Source organism: Typopeltis vanoorti, chromosome 7 (assembly GCF_054136105.1).
Source record: "Typopeltis vanoorti isolate ZY-2024b chromosome 7, IOZ_Tvanoo_1.0, whole genome shotgun sequence".
In the NCBI taxonomy this organism is placed as follows: Eukaryota; Metazoa; Arthropoda; class Arachnida; order Uropygi; family Thelyphonidae; genus Typopeltis; species Typopeltis vanoorti.
This window is the reverse complement of record NC_143555.1, coordinates 51,262,844-51,281,820: the sequence shown is the minus strand read 5'-3', so window position 1 is coordinate 51,281,820 and position 18,977 is coordinate 51,262,844. Positions and strand designations below refer to the sequence as shown.

Sequence of the window (18,977 nt, the reverse complement as noted above, 5' to 3'; positions counted from 1 at the left end):
CTTGAGGATACACTACATCTACTTTCTTTCAGAAACATTTCCACAGGATATAGTGAAATTATTCACGTTTTATGCTCTAAGGATATTTTATTTGTCAAAATAAGATTTACAATCAGTCATGTTGAATGAACTGCAATTGGAAGTCCTGTCTCCTCCCTGCACTTGCTGACTTTTATTTAGAACATTTAGAAGACACCCTTTTCTTGCCCCTATTTTGGATTCATTTTATAAACCACGTTTTTTGCTTTTTGTCCCATAATGAAGAAACATTGCCTACTTTAATAAATTTAGTTTAATCCTTAATCCAAGTGTAAGGAGACAAAGTTTGTGCCTGAAGTATCTTCAGGACCAAGCTCTCATCACTACTTGTCTTAGTATCTCAAAGCACATCTCCTTACGGACGTGTATAATGCTATGCATTAAGGGAAGGGCCACTACCCAGACCGGTTTCGACCTTTATTGAGGTCTCGTCAGTGGGAGCCAGACCCAGAGGCGGTGATGCTAAGGTAGAAGCAATGGAGAAGTCATTTATCCTTACGAGTTGCCAAAAGGTGTCTCACCTTATTATTAAATTACTTTGGATTTAGAGAAAGGTGTTGGAAGTTTTTTTCCCACTAGGTTAGACTATAATAAATTTAGTTTAATCCTTTATCCAAATGTAAGCAAACAAAGTTTGTGCGTGAAGTATCTTCAGGACTGAGGCAACTTGTGCTAAAGGTGGACCAAGCTCTCATCACTACTTGTCTTAGTATCTCCTTGCAGACATGTATAATGCTATGGATTAAGAGAAGGGCCTCTACCCAGACCAGTTTCGACCTGACTTCTCCATTGCTTCCACCTTAGTATCACCATCTCTGAGTCTGGCTCCCACTGACAAGACCTCAATAAAGGTCGAAACCGGTCTTGGTAGTGGCCCCCTCCCTTAATGCATAGCATTATACATGTCTGCAAGGAGATGTGCTTTGCATTATGGGGGATACTAAGACAAGTAGTGATAAGAGCTTGGTCCACCTTTTTCATGAGTTGCCTCAGTCCTGAAGATACTTCAGGTGCAAACTTTGTTTGCTTACACTTGGATAAAGGATTAAACTAAATTTATTATAGTCTAAGCAAGTGGAAAAAACTTCCAACATCATTGCCTACTTTGTTTATATTAGATCAACAAAAATCTACATCCACAAATTAAATTTATTATGGAAATGAAAAAAAAAAATTATTTTTAGATATTTTACTCCTCTGTGTATCATCAGATAAATTAATTAGTTTTGTTTACCAAAAGCCAACTTTCATTGGACTCTACATTTAACAGTGCATTCAGCTCATCATCCATCATAGAAGACTGTAATGTAAAAACTTTATTATGACATGCTCATACTATTTATTCTGTCCTCACCTATTAGAACAGGAACTCTTAAACATCAAAAGATAAATGAAACTAAGTGGCTTCCCAGAAAGGACCACAACAGCTTGATAATTCCTATAATCCTAGGTCAAATAACAAGGAAACAGTGTATCGAGTTCCAATTCCTTATTTCTTTCATTACAGAACCATTTTTTTCCAGAATTGTTAAGAAATACAATTTAGTGGCTATTTTTCTTCCTATCAACAAATTATTATCATGCGTTTCATCTTTGGAAGATGGAAAGCATGATAGCTCATTTAGCTCTCTCTCTGGTATCTATCAGGTTGCATGTGACTATTATCATTTTTATTAGACAAACTGGATGCTTTGTAGGAAAGAGAATAAAAGAATGCCAGTCATCTTAATATTAGCAACAGTAAATCTGAGAAATCTGACCTTGGCATAGCATGGAATAGATACAGACCACAATCCTATGGTCTGAAACATGCTTACTTCATTGATGTCAGTATAAATTTAAATGCTTGTTTAAAGAAAGCACCTGAGGTCTTACTTCACTGTCCAAACTTAAATCAGAAATGACTTCCTCTCTTTATCTAATATATGGTAAAGTCTTAGTCTAATAACACATTACTATTTTTTTTTAATAGCCAATGAATAATTAATATTGCAATATTCTCTCATTTATGGCATTGTTGTTTTATGTTTAACATTATATGGCTCTTACTTTTTTTCAAATCAATCCATTGTTCACTTTGTACCTTGGAATTAAGTATCATCACTACTGATGAAGGCCTGTAATATTCAGGCTGAAATACACTCAGTGGACTAAACATTAGAGTAGGGGGTGATGGGAAGTTGACACTAGCATCCCACTTGCAGAGTGAAACACGTCCAAACTGAATGCAGACAATAAATAGGCAGATATCAGGACTTCCCAACAGTGTATCGCAATTGACAAACATGGGTAAATGTGGTGATCTTAGCGACTTTAATTGTGGACCTATTATCAGTGCAAGACAAATTTGGTCATTTTATTGCCCAAGTGGCAAGAAACCTAGGTTTCTCGAGGACAACTGTATCAAAGGTCTAGTGCAAGTATACCATCAATGGATGTACCAGTGTGTGTGTGGGGTGGCCAACCATACACCATTGATGACTGGTGTCGATGTAGATTGTCCAGGCTCATACAGACCAATCGCAGGGCAACGGTGGCACAAATTCCACTTTCAATGTTGGAGGTACAAACAGCATCAGCGAGCGAGCAAACAGTATGGCATACCATGGTCGGCTGCTGCAGCTGCCACTCTAATTGTGTACCATATTAACAGCTCATCATTGGGCATTGTGCCTCACCTTTGTCTGGACCTCTGCAGAGTGGACCAGAGTCGTGTGGTCTGATGAATCCTATTATCAGTTGTACCGAGCTGACAGGAGGATGCAGAGTCAGTAGCATAAGGCTATGGGCGTGCCAGGTCTGCTCTGTTCCTGGTGGTGGCGGTGGCTCTGTGATGGTTAGGGGGAGCTCTCATGTGACACATTAGGTCCCTTAGTGTCTGGAAAGGTTCTTAAATTCTGGCTGGATCACCTACACACTTTCTTGGCCTTCATGCATTCTGCAGCTGATGGTCTGTTTCAGCAGGACAGTGCACCATCCCGCCGAGCTGCAGTCACCCAAGCATGGCTCGAGGAACACTCATCTGAGTTTGGAACCATCCAATGACTCCCAAGGTCCCCAGATTTAAATCTGATCAAATCTCTCTCTCTGGGATGCGAGAGAGCGATAAATTAGATCCATGTGTACAGCACCAATGTCTAAGTTGCATTTGTGGACAATGCTGCAACAGGCATGGTTGGATTTACGTCCAGCATCTGGTGGAGTCAATACCTAGTAGAGTACAGGCTGTTATTCGCACTAGAGGAGAACCGACACTCTATTAGGTAGGTATCTCTGATGTTTTGGCCATTTGCTAAAACAGCTTCTCTTAAGGAACAGTAGTTGATTTAGCCACTTTAGCAGTATGCCCTCTGAACTTCCTATCCACTAATCCCCCCCTCTAAATCCCTGGCTTCATCAGTTTCCTGGAGTTTAGTTTCTTCAGTATGGCACACAGCTTGTAATCTTTTTATTCCAGAATGTATAGAGCAAAATATGGGAATGGGATACTATCATCTTACATTTTGCCACATTAAATTGATATCCATTCTCCTTTGCTCATACTTCCAGTCTTTCTGCAAAATTTTAACATCTTTATTGACTGTTGCTCTTCCAAGTTTTACATTGGGCAAACTGAATAGTTCCTATCAAACTATTTCCTATATTGTTCATTTACATATTCGATAATAGTAGCCCAAGAACATAGCCTGAGGCATGCCACTAGTCACAGGCCTTCTACTGGACTCTACTCCTGAATAAACTACTGTCTGATATTTCTCTCTCTCTATCCACTTCAGTTTTATATTCATCCTCATGTGGATGAATATAAAATGAATATAAAAATGTTGTAATTTACTGATTAGAATTCAGTGTGGTATCTTGTCAAAAGCCTTTGCAAAGTCCAACAGTGTAACTGTAAACCCATTACCTTTATTCCACTCAGCTGCACCCTATTATAAAAGGTGAGCAAGTTATTAAGGCATAACCTACCCTTCACAGAACTGCTCTTAACCAACTTTACCATGACTCCTGAGATGCTGATTGGTTGTTAATTTGCTACCTTAGTCTTGGAGTCTCTTCTTTATGCAATGGAATATTTTCTCCTCTTTCCATCTCCTTGGGGCCAACCCAGAGTGAAAACTTAAAGAATGTGGTCAAAGACAATTCCAGTTCCCTAGCTCCTTCTCATCAAACTCCAGCTGGTATACCATCTAATCTCACAGCTGTATTCACACCAAGGTTCTGTAATATCCTATGCACCTCCAGTTCATTTACCTCTATTTCTGTATAAGCCCTTGCCTTTGTTCAGTATCTCCAGTTGGATGATATATTCTTGCCAAATGTTCACTTAGTCATTCAACTATTTCATCTTGTTCAGTTACCTCCCTCCCTTCCATCAGTGTTCATTAAAAGCATTCTGCCATAAATATTCTTCCTTTTACTTGCAACATACTGAAAGAATTCTTTGAGATTACATTTCTCCTGTACTGCTAATTTCCTCTCATACTCTGATTTTGCCTGAATTCCCTCCACAAATTATTCTGTTTTTGTAGTTCTTATTTAATGATGGTATTCATTCATTTAACTCCCCACATGATTTATCCTGTTGACTCAAGGTGTGCAATTACCCCCCCCCCCCCCCAAACACTCCTTTACCACTTCCCATTCACTATCAACATTCAGGCCTTGCAGTTTCTCATGCCATGGCACTGCTCCAAACAATCTAAGTTTGTCATACCTACCATCCCTGTCATTCCACATACATCCTACTCTTAACCTAAACCTCCACACACTTAGCAACCTTCCAAGTTAAGACCATATGATCAGTTTCGCCATTTGGTGAAATGTGGTCATTTTCAAATAAGGGAATACCGTGAGTTGGCATAATCTAAATAAATATAAAAACTGAGGAAAATTCATGTAAAAAAACTTACTTATTGTAAAATTTACACCTAAGTATCATAGGCATCTTTAGTACTGGATCATAGAAGGGCAAATAAACAATAACAGACAATTCTAAAAAGTGTCAACTTAGTAGCTAATGTAAAAATGGTCATAAATTATCTAACTTAAAAGACGCACACAAACAAATAAAGTTAGGAAAGTTTAGCAGATTTAAAAAGTCTACCCCCCCCCCCCCCCCCAATGAATAGAGATAGACCATTGGTAAGTTAGGACAATGAACTAGTATCTCACATTTCTTTTATAAAGATGTTCTCTGAGAAAATGACTTATGAAACACATTGCTCATCATGAGCCTTGAACAGTCTGGACTCACTGAGCATGCTATCTGCACTAAATTCTAAACATTTTCAGAACAAGACAAGATTTTCGTAAAGGTTGTTTCCTCATAGAAAGAAAAAATGTGTAGAACTACTCCATTGTTCTAACTTAAACAGATTCGACGGTGTATGTCTATCCCCTTTGTGAGAGATACCATCTAAATTGCTAATCTTTTCTTTGTATTTTTTTTTAAATTTAAAATTAATGTTTTTAGTTATCTTACTTTAGCTACTAAGGTGGTGCTTTTTAAATTCTCTGTTATTGTTTTTGCTGTTCTGTGATCCTCTACTGAAGATGCTTATGATATTTAGGCAAAAATTTTGTATTAATTAAGTTTTTTATGTGAGTTTTTTTCTTCCATATTTATATTTATTTTGATTATGGTCATCTTTCCCTGATGCAGTTATTAAATCTAATACTCTCAAACTCCTAGTACATCACATGCTGTTTTAGGTAATTATTCCTTGGTATCTGTATAAATTTCATGTCTTTCTTGTGTCCTTTCCTCCTTCAGTTATCCCTTAGCAACTGTAAAATTTCCACTTTCTTCTTGTTGTGTCCTCTTTCCTCTCTCCAATCTGTCTCCCATAGTTGAAGTCCCCCATAATAGCTGGCACTCATTCTACTAATCTGTCAAAGCATGGCATCTATTTTCTGTGGACTCACCCCACCCCTTCAGTGGTCTATTCTATAGCAGCAATCAAGAATATATTTTGTTCTATTGACCTTTATCTTGCACCAAGTAGTCTCGAATGAATCATCTCCTCCAGACCTAAAATCTTCAACTTCTAATTTTGTTGGTCAAACTTTTTGACGTTATCATCAGCAATACCCTACCTCCTGCCCTATTCCCTCTATCCTCCCTGAAAATACAATACCCATTGCATTCTACCCCTGTAACTATATCATTTTCTGTTAACCAGGTCTCACTGATAGCTGTAATTATTGGTCAATCCAAACTGACTAGGGCAGAATACTTCTGGCATTCGTGTACATGCATTTGAACAACCCTCTTGGATTTACAGTTATCCTTGTGTAATGTCATTACCAACCCATTCAGATTTGAAACCTGTGAAATCGCATTCAGTAGTGCATAATCATTTCTGTACACAGTTTCATTTGTGTGAAGGATGGTTAAACCCACACCTGACTGCCTCCCCCCCTCCCAATACTTCCAGTTCCCTGATTTTGCATTTCAGACATCTTACTGAACAACACTGTTTCCAAACATCTAACTCAAAAGCCATTCAAATACAATCCATCGGTCTTGTTCTTTCTTCCATCAGATTCACTTCATAAACTGCACGATATATAACAGATAAGAGATATGACACAAGTTTATTTACTATTTACAAATAAATTTAGCAGCAAACTTAGGATATTTTTGTTTACTATTTTTTTAAAAATTTTTTTAATATAACTGTAAATGAAAATTATAATAAATTTAGTTTAATCCTTTATCCAAGTGTAAGCAAACAAAGTTGCACCTGAAGTATCTTCAGGACTGAGGCAACTTGTAAAGGTGGACCAAGCTCTCATCACTCCTTGTCTCAGTATCTCCCATAATGCAAAGCACACTCCTTGTGGACATGCATAATGCTATGCATTAAGGGAAGGGCCACTACCCAGACTGGTTTCGACCTTTATTGAGGTCTTGTCAGTGGGAGCCAGACCCAGAAGCGGTGATACTAAGGCAGAATCAATGGAGAAGTCATACTGTATATGAGTTGCCAAAAGGTGTACTACCTTATATGTAATTGAAAATTTGTCATTTTTATATTTTATTAATAGTTGTTTGAGAATTTAATGATTTTATTAATGGATTTTCTGTTAATTATGCCATAATTACTACCTTCAGTAAATAAAGTAAAAGTGTGCGTAATGTACATAGTGGTACTTTATGATTGTACTTCGCATAAACCTGCCCAGTCTAATTATTCCAACTTATTTTGTGTTCAGGAATAGGAGAGTCATGTTTACGTATTAATCAATCCCAGTTTATTAAATGGGAAGTGGGGTGGGCAGAAAAAGTGAAGTTTATTATTATTATTACGTGACACCTCCAAGGAGTCCAAAGACTTATCAAGGGAGGGGCACATGCTCTACAATAGTATTTGACAGACAATCACAAACATCCATGCCCAAAGTGGGATTCGAACCTGCAGCCTTTTGGCTGGAGAGTGATCCGCTAACCACTCAGTCAACCAGGCCAACAAAGTTCTGAATAATGCAATGAAATGTCTTTCAACATATAATTTTCTTGTTAACATTTTTAATAAAGGATTTAATATATGTAGCAATATAAAAAGATTTAATATATGCAGCACTAGTTGTTTTACTCATTTCATTAAAGTCTTCAAAAGTTTGATTCTTTAACAAATTTGGTGGGCGAGACTGATATATCAGTCTCGCCCACTAGAGGTCTAAAGACCTAAAACATGACAATCGTGTGGACAAGTTATGAAGAAGGAACAAACAAAGAGGATGAGAGCTGGTTCCATAAGTTTGGAAATGCATGAATGTTAACTAGCAGCAACCCATATTTGCGCATGATTAGAGAAAGTGGAGCAGTGTCCATGGATTTACCTATAGGAAAGACAGTGCAGAAGTGGTGCTTAGGGGAAAGCGATTAGAGGGATTGAGTGAGAGAGAAGGGTCATTTATCAAGTGAATGCAGTTGAGCATTCTAATGATGATTTTTGGCATGTCATTCTAAATATAAAAACACTCTAAGTTTTAGCAGATGAGGGATTCGTAAAGTGTTTGGAGTTGAGCAGAAGAGAAATGTTTAGAACGAAAAAAAGCATTTCAAGCTTTTTGGAGGCTGAAGAGGCTATATACATATGTTTATACCAGAATAGGCTAGATGCAAAAGTTAACCTCCAAGAAGAGAAAACTCTGTTCTTTGGTTGGTTAGCGGGATGGAAAGTGAGAGGGAAGAGAGTGAAGTGTGCTCTTTCTTCTTGGAAATAAGATAGAAATGTAGGTTGTGTAATCTAATGTTTTTTTGAAATTATACTAATGAAAGAATGAAGAAAATGTAGGAATTTACTGTAATCTTTATTATTCTAACAAGTAACCAAATTAAGATGGAAGATAAACAATTCATGAAATTAAAAAAAAAAAAATGTTCCTTCTTGTAAAACATTTGTTACAGTTCTCTTTACGTAATGGCAGGGTGTTATGTCATTTAAGAAGAGCAAGTACAACAACAGTATACTAACTTTAAAAGATTTATTCTAAAGATAATAAAGCACAAAATACCCTTATTTCTTTCCTGACTGCAGAATATATTTCCAGAAAGCTGTGTTGCCTAAAATGTGTAAAAATAAAATATCTCAACTTACCAGACTTTTTAGTGTAAATAAACTGTTCTGGCTAGTAGAGTGTTTTTTTTTTTTTTAAATCTTAAAAACAAGTATATCTCACAGTACTTAACCGAAAAATGGAAAGAATGGGAAAAGAAATTTTTCTGATTAATGTTTCAAGTTTTTTTTTTTTGCATAAATCTTAACTTCCTGTATAAATAGACATATACTGTACAATCCCATTAAACTGTTATTTGTTATCATAGCATTACATATCTTAGGTAATAATGTGGTAAGAATATATTGTATAAAAATAACAAAAATGCAAATCTTTTTATTGTTGCACTGAATAAAAATATTTATAATCAATAAATTGAACTCATTTGAATGTGAAGTAGCAGTTCTTACAAGTTCACATTTCTTTCACTTCCTCTGTTGAAAAAAGTTAAATTCACATTTCTGTATCCTACTACGGCAAGGAATAATTCCCTTGTTAATATGTAAAGATTTATAGTAAATTACTTTATAAGAATATAATGAATGTATTTCAAATGTTACGTAGAATAATAATAAATTTAATCAAAACCAAAACTTTCAATTTACATAGAATCTTTGTTTTTCAGTCCTTACAGAATGGATTTCATGCAAAACTAGTTCTCCTTTTATAAAGTATGTGCATTTCTCTGACTATAGTCACCAAAAAAAAAAAAAAAAAAAAAACCTTGTGAAAATAAAAAGAAAATTAATTTTCTTTTTATTGAAACTGTTCTTTGATATTCATATTCAGAGCAGAGAGAGGAAGCCAGAACACCTTATTGCCATTTCTGTAAAAAAGAAAATATTGTATATTTTCTTTTTTAATTTTTAATTATATTTTAAACATGATTTAATGTTTTGTTTCTTTTTGAAACTTTTAGATCCTGAAAATACAAATAATCTGAAACTGTTTTGCAACACAAACAAAAAATTGCTGATGAAAAGAGCATTTTTGCAAGAAAAAGAGGAAACATTTGTACCAGGTAATATATTTGTTACTTTCTCTTCTCAACACACATGTGCACTAAAAAAACACACACCATTGTATAAATTTAATTTATTAGTCTAGGACAGTGGTTCTCAAACTTTTTGAAGTCGGGGCGCATTTAAAATCCTACAAATAATTTGCGCACTATATACAAATTTCTGAGAAACACAACAAGAATAAACCATATTCTTGTTCTCTTTGCAAGAAAAACCGCTGTTAATTAACATAATATATGATGATGTGTTGACAAAAAGAGCAGTATATCCATAATGAAAAAGTATAATAGAGTAACTATATTTATTTTTATATCTGGACACATATTTCTCTGGAATACCACAGGGTGCACCCGGAAATCTTCTTGGGCGCACCCTTTGAGAACCACTGTTCTAAGAAGTAAAATGACACTATATAAATTTAGTAGCAGATTCAGAAAGTAGAACTATATAGGTCTTTTTCCATGAAGATATTCTATATGAATAATCATAGTATATGTAAAAAAAAAGTGTGTGTGTGTGTGTGTGTGTGTGTGTGTTGGGGGATGGGAAATTACTGTAACATTTTTTGTTTGTATATTGCTACTGAATTCTGATGGTGTCATGTCACAATTAGGCAAAATACAACTTTGACATTTTATTGTATGCAATTACATACATTAACACAATAAAGATTTTTGTCAAATGATAGGACACTAGCTCTGGGTAACAACTTAATGAAGTGGAAAAAAATGAAACTGGATTCAGAATTATGTCTCACATGAACAAAATCAGAAATAAAAAATTATGTAAAATGACAATAATTGCATTCCATTGTATGAAAATGATGGTGATCATAGATTCATTTGCTAAGCAGGAAACAAAATTTGAACACACTTCTTTCATTTATTTATTTTTTGCTGAATTTGCTTTTAGAAAATAAAATTTTATATCACTTCTTACACATTTCTTTTTGTCTGAAGTACAAATCATTTGTGCTTTCAAAATTTAGTTAAATTTTTTAAACTTGGAATAGGGGTGGCAAAATGCACTGTCTGATCAAAAATATCTGGATGCATGCTCATCCCAATCTTCACTCTAATATGAAAGGCATTAATATGAAGGTGACCCACCCTTTGGCTATAACAGCCTTCGATCTAGAAAGGCTTTCCACTAGATTTTGGTATGTTGCTGCCATAACCACTTGCAGAAGAGCATTAGTGAGGTTTTTCACTGATGTCTCTGGATTCGGTTTGGCTTGCAGTCAGCATTCCAGTTCCCCACAAGTGTTCATTGGTGGTTGAGATCATGGATCTCTGTGGCCAGTCAAGTGCCACAATCATCTCATCAAACCATTCCTGCATAGACTGTGCCTTCTGGATGGGTATGTTGTCATGTTGATGCAAGAAAGGGATTTTTACTGAACTGTTTTCAGAAAGTTGGAAATACAGAATTGTCTAGAATGTCATTATATGCTGCAGGATTAAGATTTCCCATTTGCTTGAACCAGGGGCGCAGCCCAAACCATGATGCTGCCACCACCAAACTCCACAAGTTAGCACAATACGTTCAGGCAAGTAGCATTCTTGTAGATAAACTTATACGTTGATTACACATGACTTTACATTTTTCAGTAAATGACAATGTATACTAAAATATTAACTAAAAAAACTTTAATCAATACCTTGCAGTATTTCGGCAATGTTACATTGCCATCTTCTGGGAACATAAAACTATGATATGTGCATTCAGGCACTAACAACGAGCAAATGAAAAAACGATGAGCAAACCTCATTTGCTCGTCGTTAGTGCCTATATGCACATATCATACTTTTATGTTCCTAGAAGATGGCAATGTAACATTGCCGAAATATTGGAAGGTATTGATTAAAGTTTTTTAATTAATATTTTAGTATTCGTTGTCATTTCCTGAAAAATTTAAAGTCGCAAGTAGCATTCTCATTGCATCTGCCTAACCCAAACTCATATGTTAGACTGCCAGATGGTGAAGCATTATTCATCACCTAGAGAATGTGTTTCCACTGCTCCAGAGTCAATGGTGGTGAGCTTTACATTATTCCATCTGATGCTTGCTGATGTTGAGCTTGTTCAGCCATGGAAATTCATGTTCTTCAGTTGCCAAGAAACAGTTATTGTGTTGATGTTTGATGCAGAGGCATTTTGGAATTTTGTAGCACTTCAACCAAAGGTAGGTGATATTTTAACTGTGCATTTGCATTCTTGCTCTGTGATTTTATGTGACCTACCAGGTTGCACTTGTGCTGTTGTTGCTCCTAGTGCTTCCACTTCACAATAACATCACTTAATTAATCAGGGCAGCTGAAGAAGGGCAGAAATTTCCCAAACCGAGTTGTTGCAAAAGGTGCATCATATAATAGCATAATGTTGAAAGTCACTGAGCTCTTCAGTATAGCACATTCTACTGTTCATGGCTATATATATCATAATCATGGATCGTAGAGGTATAAAAGGAAGCATATGGTCTTGCAGCCTTCATAGACATATTCACTAGTATGAAGGAATGTCTCAGTATTTTTGATCAGATATATTTTTTTTTTAATTAGAATGTGTGCTTATGCACTAACATTAGGTATGACTGAGCCTGGAGTACCATGCACAGATTTTGTTTCCTGGATTCAAAGTGGGAAACCATCATGTAAAGCTTCAAAGAAGAGTTAAAGATGATATATTGGGATTATGGAATGTAGATTACAAGGATAGATTGAGAGTTGTGAACTGCAGACACTTGTAGACAGAAGAAAGAGGAGTGATACTCTGGGTCTATAAAATTTTGAAAGAGTAAGTACTCTGGTTAACTTTCCCTTACGAACGGTTTCTGCCTGGTCTCTGAAGAGAACCAACCAGTTCGAAACAGCTGTCAGGCCAGTGAAACCTTATCAAAATGGACTAATAAAAAGTGAATATATAGATGCTTGGGCGCTGCCTTTATCTTTTAAGTAGTCCACCCTAAGGCAACTCTTGAATGCCGAGAAATGTATTCCCGTAAGCTCTCTGGTCAACTTACCTTACAAAACTTTCAGAGTTTCTATGTTCGGCTTTGAAATAATGCTGGATTAATATCCACTTTGCTTATATAATTTTGAAAGAGCGTTTATGGGATTTCCTATCGGTCTAGGATGGGTTGAGTCCCCTCCTAATGAGGGGTTACTGGCATATTAATGCACCCAGATCATCACTCCTCTGCTGCATCCCCTAAGGGCGATATTCATGACTGTGTCCGTGTGTGTGTGTTCACAGGGCCGCTGGTTTGCCTGCTTGCAGGATGAAAAAACTCCAGATAAACTGGGAGAAAAACTATGGGATTTCAGTTGATAAAATTTTTCATTAAAAAGGAGTGATATGATAGGTCTATATACTTTTGAGAGGGTGTTATGGGATATCGGGTGATAAAATTTTTCATTATATGGAAGGTGGAGAGAGGACAAGGAGACATCCATGAAAGTTAAGTTTCTATGCATTCAGAAAGGTGTAGTTTTTTCTCTCATAGAGCCATGAGTGAGTGAAACAGTTTGTCTGTTGAAGTAACGAGTGCATCTGGTGTGAATGAGCTTAAGAAAAGGTATGACAGCTGGTGTGGGTGATGTATGGCCTCCCTTGATGAGCCTTGACTCTCTTGAGGTCTCATAATAATAATTATAGTTATTACAAGGGTTGTTTGAAAAGTTTGGTAAATTTCCAATAGACGATGACATAATTCGCTCATTCATACTAGTGTCGGCACGTATCATCTTTTTCATGACCCCTGGCAAAATTTTAGCCACGTTCAACATGTAGTTCTCGTTTGGTAAACATTTAAAATGACTCTGTTCGCATTTTTCTTAAAAATGGAGGAAAACGAATTTCGTGCAATGATAAAGCACTTATTTGAAGAAGTGGATGGCCGCATAGATCAAAGCCGAGTTAGATGCAGTTCATGGGGATTCTGCACCAGCATTAAAGACTATTTATTTTTGGATAAATGAGTTTAAACGTGGTCATATCACAAGTTCATTGAAGATGAAGCATGCTCTGGAAGCTTAACTTAGGTCACAATGAAGGAAATGATTTACAAAATCCATGGTATCATTATGGAAGACTGCAGAATGAAAGTGCATGAGATTGCTGAGATTGTAGGCATCTCAGCTGAATGGATGTATAATATCCTGCACAGAAAATTGCACATGAAAAAACTGTGTGCATGATGTGTGCTGCGATTGTTGACTGTCAATCAAAAACATATACGAAAAGACATTTCAACGCAGTGTTTGGTGATGTTAATCACATTTCACAGGATTTTTTGCATTGATTTGTGACTGCAGATGAAACTTGGATCCACCACTACACACTTGAGTCCAAGCAGCAGTCAAAACAGTGGACAACGCCTGTGAAAGAGCACAGAAAAAAAAAGTGAAGACCATTTTGTCAGCTGGGAAGGTGATGGTCACTGTTTTTTGGGATTCCCAAGGAATTATTATGATATACTATTTGGGAAAGGGTAAGACAATAAGGACTCTTTTGCATCATTGTTGGACCGTTTAAAAGAAGAAATAAAGAAAAAACGATGCATTGTCTTTCATCAAGACAATGCATCATCCCACATATCGACTGTCACAATGGCAAAATTGCATGAATTGAGGTTTGAATTGGTTCCACATCCACTGTATTCTCCAGATTTGGCTCCGTGTGACTTCTTGTTCCCAAACTTAGAATGACTCGGTGGGAAAAAATTTTTCTTCGAATGTGAGGATGTCATCAAGGCTGTCAATGACTGTTTTTCACGATTTGACAAATCATACTTTTTAGGTGGGATGAAAAAATTGGAAACTCGCTGGACCAAATGTGTAGACCTTGATGGAGACTGTTGAGAAATAAAGGTGATTTTTTTCCAAAAAAATGTCTTTAACTTATTTTTTTACTAAACTTTTCAAACAACCCTCATATTATTATTTTGGAATAACCATTATGGAAATATGATTTGGAATAAAACAGAATAATCATTCTAATCTGCTTTCCTACATATATTCTTCAAGTGATCAAGAAAGTTTTTAGATTGCAAGTGATTTTTGTTGTTCTGAGAGACCATACCCCCTTCACTTATTTGAGGACTTGAAGCAACTTATAAATATAAGTTCTGTGTTGGGCCTCTAGAGCAGGAGAAATTCATTATTTAACCATTAGTCTATCCCCAGTATTATTTTACATGTGTCCAATGTTTGCAGAATGTTTGATCCAATAAATGTGTTAAATTCAGTATAATTTTAGGAGTAACACTTTAATAAAATATTCTTTGAATAATATGAAAGAAATGTATATAAACAGAATCCAGCTTTACCATAGTGCACTCATAAGGACAAAAAGTAGGTAGTTATCTATAATGAATTTCATTTAGCATGACATTGATGCTATGGGGTTTTGGCTGGTACTAAGTGAAGTTGTTGCAACCGTGTTTGTTGTGAATAGTGAGTATATAAGAGCTAAGACTTTAATCTGGTTGGTGATAGATTAAAGGCAATGCTTAGTATGGCATCGGTGCCATTCTAAATGAAATTCATTCCAGTCTAGTGAAGTTTAGTTGTGAAGATACTGTATTTGCCAGCATATAAGATGCGCTTTTTTCTTTGAAATAGGTCTGAAAAACAGGGTGCGGCTTATATGCCGATAATACTCGGTTTTTTATCACTTTCATTTCTGGAAATTTTCTCTGTTCTGAGTTATGCGATTTCTTTTCTGCTTCCTTGTGGTGTGTGAGAGCATTCCTGTTATGTAGAGTTCAGTGGATGTGCATTCGCTGTCATCGATGATCACAGCTGTGTTCCTGTTCGTTTAAACTTTCCAATTGTTGTCATGGTTGTTGTGAATGGTGATTAATTTCTGCAGTTAAATTTTCTCTAAATTTCTTGGCATATGGCTGAAAAACGTCAGCATTGTTACAGTATTGCATACAAGCTACGTGTGATTGTGTATGCTAAAGAACATGGAAACTGCAGAGAGGCATTTCGGGCCACCTGCAACTGAGAAAATAATAAGAACTTGGCAGAATCGGGAAGAGGATCTAAAAAAAGAAACTCACAGTAAACAAAACCTACGAAGTGGTATTGCAAAATGGCCAGAACTCGAGGCAGAACTGAATACTTGGATTTTAGACCACAGAAAAGCGGGACTTTCAGTGTCTACAAAATTGATTATTCATCATGCAAAAGCAATAGCCACTAGCAGAGGGATTGCCAACTTTACTGAATCAACATCATGGTGTTAAAGATTCATGAAGGTATGCGGACTACAACAAAAATATCACAAAAGATGCCAGCTGAATATGAAGAAAAAAATTATTGAATTTTATCGATTTTCATTAACGATTAACGAAAAACGGCGCGAACTAATAAATCACATGTCCCCTCTCACAGAAACTATGCTGTATAAACTTAAGCAAAACCATATGTTGCACCGAAACACAGCATCTAACTAAAAAGTATTGTCCAATTTTTCAATTATGAAATAAGTGTTTGTTTTATTGCATTTGAAATTCCCGATGTCATTATGACAGATCACAAAGGCTAACTTAAAATAAAAGACTACCAAGAATTGAAACATGCCATATAATGAATGTGCGAGTTTGCCTGCCACCTGAAATGCAAACAAGAAGCCATAAAATTCAACTAAGGGTCGAAACGTTTGTGTGAGTTGAGCCAGTCAGTAATGAAAAGTTCCATCGGAACAATAAATGACACCCTGTTGTGAATGTGTTAAAACTAATAGTGAATGTTGTTATGACAGTTTCAGATGTTATGGAATTCGATTGAAGAGAAGTAGAATTTCAACTCAACACTTGTCGGTTGCTTTTGTCTTTGGGTTGCACGATCTTTTGTTAATACCGCACCAATCATATGCATGTCTTTATAGCTGCTGTCTTGTGTAACACAAAATTCAGCTTGTACATATTGTAACAATTAAAAAAAAACTTGAATAATTTATAAGCATATAAAAGGAGATCACCTGTAAATCGTTGACACGTCAGCAAAATTCTCAGACCTCTGGCACGAGTGCCATAGGTTCGCCATCTAGGTTTACTGTATAAAGTGTTTATTGTTTAAAAGTGTCTTCATTTTCTGCCAGGAAAGTGCATTTAAAATCATAAGTATGTTATTCTCAAGCTGAGCAGTTTATTTTCTAGTGAGTTGCATGCATGTGTAATGCTTTTTTTTATGTAAATATGTAATGTAATGCTTTTTTTTATGTTAAAGTTTATTTTTATTGTATGGCCACTAAAACTGCAGCGAAAGGGAAAAAAACCAACATTGAAGAGGAAATTCGTTTCTCTTGAAGAAAAAATTAAAATCTTGGATCGGTTGAAAATTGGAGAAAAATGAGGAGTTGTTGCATGGACTCTGAATTTAAATGAATCAACAATTCGAAAAATCATCAAACAAAATGAACATAAAATCCGAGAAAGTGTTATTGCTGTGTCAACGGTAAGTGCAAAGTGCGTTGCTCGTGTTCACGATGTTCTAATAGAAAAAATGGAGAAATCTCTAATGATTTGGATAGAAGATTGCACTCAAAAGAAAATTCCTTTGGATGGACACCTTATTAAGCAAAAAGCTCTCAAAGTTTATAAACATTTAAAAGAATTTGATCAAGATTCTTCAGAAGAAATCTCGCACCGTGGATTTTGTGCCATTAAGGGTTAGTTCGAAAACTTTAAAAAGAGGTTTTCTTTGTATAATCTTGAAATCCAGGGAGAATCAGCATCAGCAGACATTGAAGCTGCCTGGAAATACCCAGCAGAACTTTTAAAAATCATTAAAGAAGGTAGTTACAGTGCAGACCAGGTGTTCAATGCGGATGAATCTGGGTTATATTGGGAAAAAATGCCAAAACGCACCTATATTTCGAAAAATGAAAGATCAGCTCCTGGATTCAAAGTTTCCAAAGATAGAATTACTCTACCGTTTTGTAGTAATGCATCAGGTGATTACATGACAAAACCAATGTTTATTAACTGATCTGCAAATCCTTGTGCGATGAAAGAGCTCGACAAGTCCACCTTCCTGTTTATTGGCGGGCCAACAAAAAGGCATGAGTTACAGCCAGCATTTTTGAAAATTGGTTTTTCAAGTGTTTTGTACCTGATGTAGAAAGTTACACAAAAAAAAAGAATATGGACTTCAAAATTCTACTAATTTTAGATAATGCACCAGGCCACCCAACAAATTTAAGCCATCTGAATATTAAAATAAATTTTTTGCCGCCTAATACTGCTTCACTTATTCAACCATTCAACCAAGGAATAATATCAACATTTAAGTCATATTATATTCAGTGAACATTTCAATTAATTTTGGAAAAAATGGAATCTAATCCAAACATGACACTGCCTCAAGCGTGGAGAGTTTTCAGTATTGAATTGTAAAAATTATTTCTCTGTCCATTAAGGAATTACAACCCTCTATGCTGAATGCTTGCTTGAAAAATATATGGCCTGAAGCCGTTCTGGAACAAAATTTTGTACCTCCAGTGGATGCCAAGCTACGTCGTATAATAAATATCGCACACATGTTTGGTGGAGAGGGCTTTTGCGATATGGTTGAAAATGAAATTAGTAAATTAGGAGAAACAGATTTAAATGAGGTGGAACTGTTACAATTAATAGGTGGGTCCAACCAAATGGCAGAGTTCTGCTGACAATTCTGATTGTGATGAATCCGTTAAAGAATTAAGTTTAAAGAAATTAGCAGAAGGATTGGACTTGGCAAGAAAGTTAGGAAGTTATTTTATGGATAATGATCCCTCAATGGAGCGCTCGGGAAAATTCACAACACAATTGGATATTTGTTTAGCACCATATTATGAACTTAATGAAAAATTGTAGAATAGTGGTAAACAAAGTCTTATTACTGATTTCTTGATAACTAAACCAGCTGAAGTAGGCAATGAGAATTATACAAATGATGATGACCTCCGGCCACTAAAAGAACATCTACAAAATGTTATTTCTGAAGACAGTGATGACGATTAAAATATGCGCTTTATTTTATTGTGTCTAAAACATTTATGCATTATGTGCAATGAAATTTATGTACAATTTGTAATTTTTAGAATTTTATACTATGTATTTGTCGTAGTTTGTTTTCTTAACTTATATGAATTACCTGAATTAAATAAAAATATTGTTTTTGTTGGATATGTCTTTGTTGTTTATATAATTAAAAAGAAAAACGATTTCGGAACCTAACCTTTTTCTATGTGATCTGAGTCTTGTATAACACGATTTATATAATACAGCATTTCTATGGAACCTAACATCCGCGTTATACGAAGGTTACCTGTACTGTAAATTCATTATAATATTCA

The 18,977-nt window shown here is 35.6% G+C and overlaps 1 protein-coding gene across 1 annotated transcript in view; it reads left to right on the top strand.

Annotated features, from left to right (window-relative positions):
• Positions 1-18,977, top strand: part of LOC150104672 (general transcription factor 3C polypeptide 6-like) — a 129,907-nt gene that overhangs the window by 98,559 nt on the left and 12,371 nt on the right. The window contains exon 5 of the mRNA XM_090395259.1: positions 9,527-9,628. Coding sequence (XP_090251385.1) covers positions 9,527-9,628 — 102 coding nt within the window. The remainder of the gene's footprint in view (positions 1-9,526; positions 9,629-18,977) is intronic.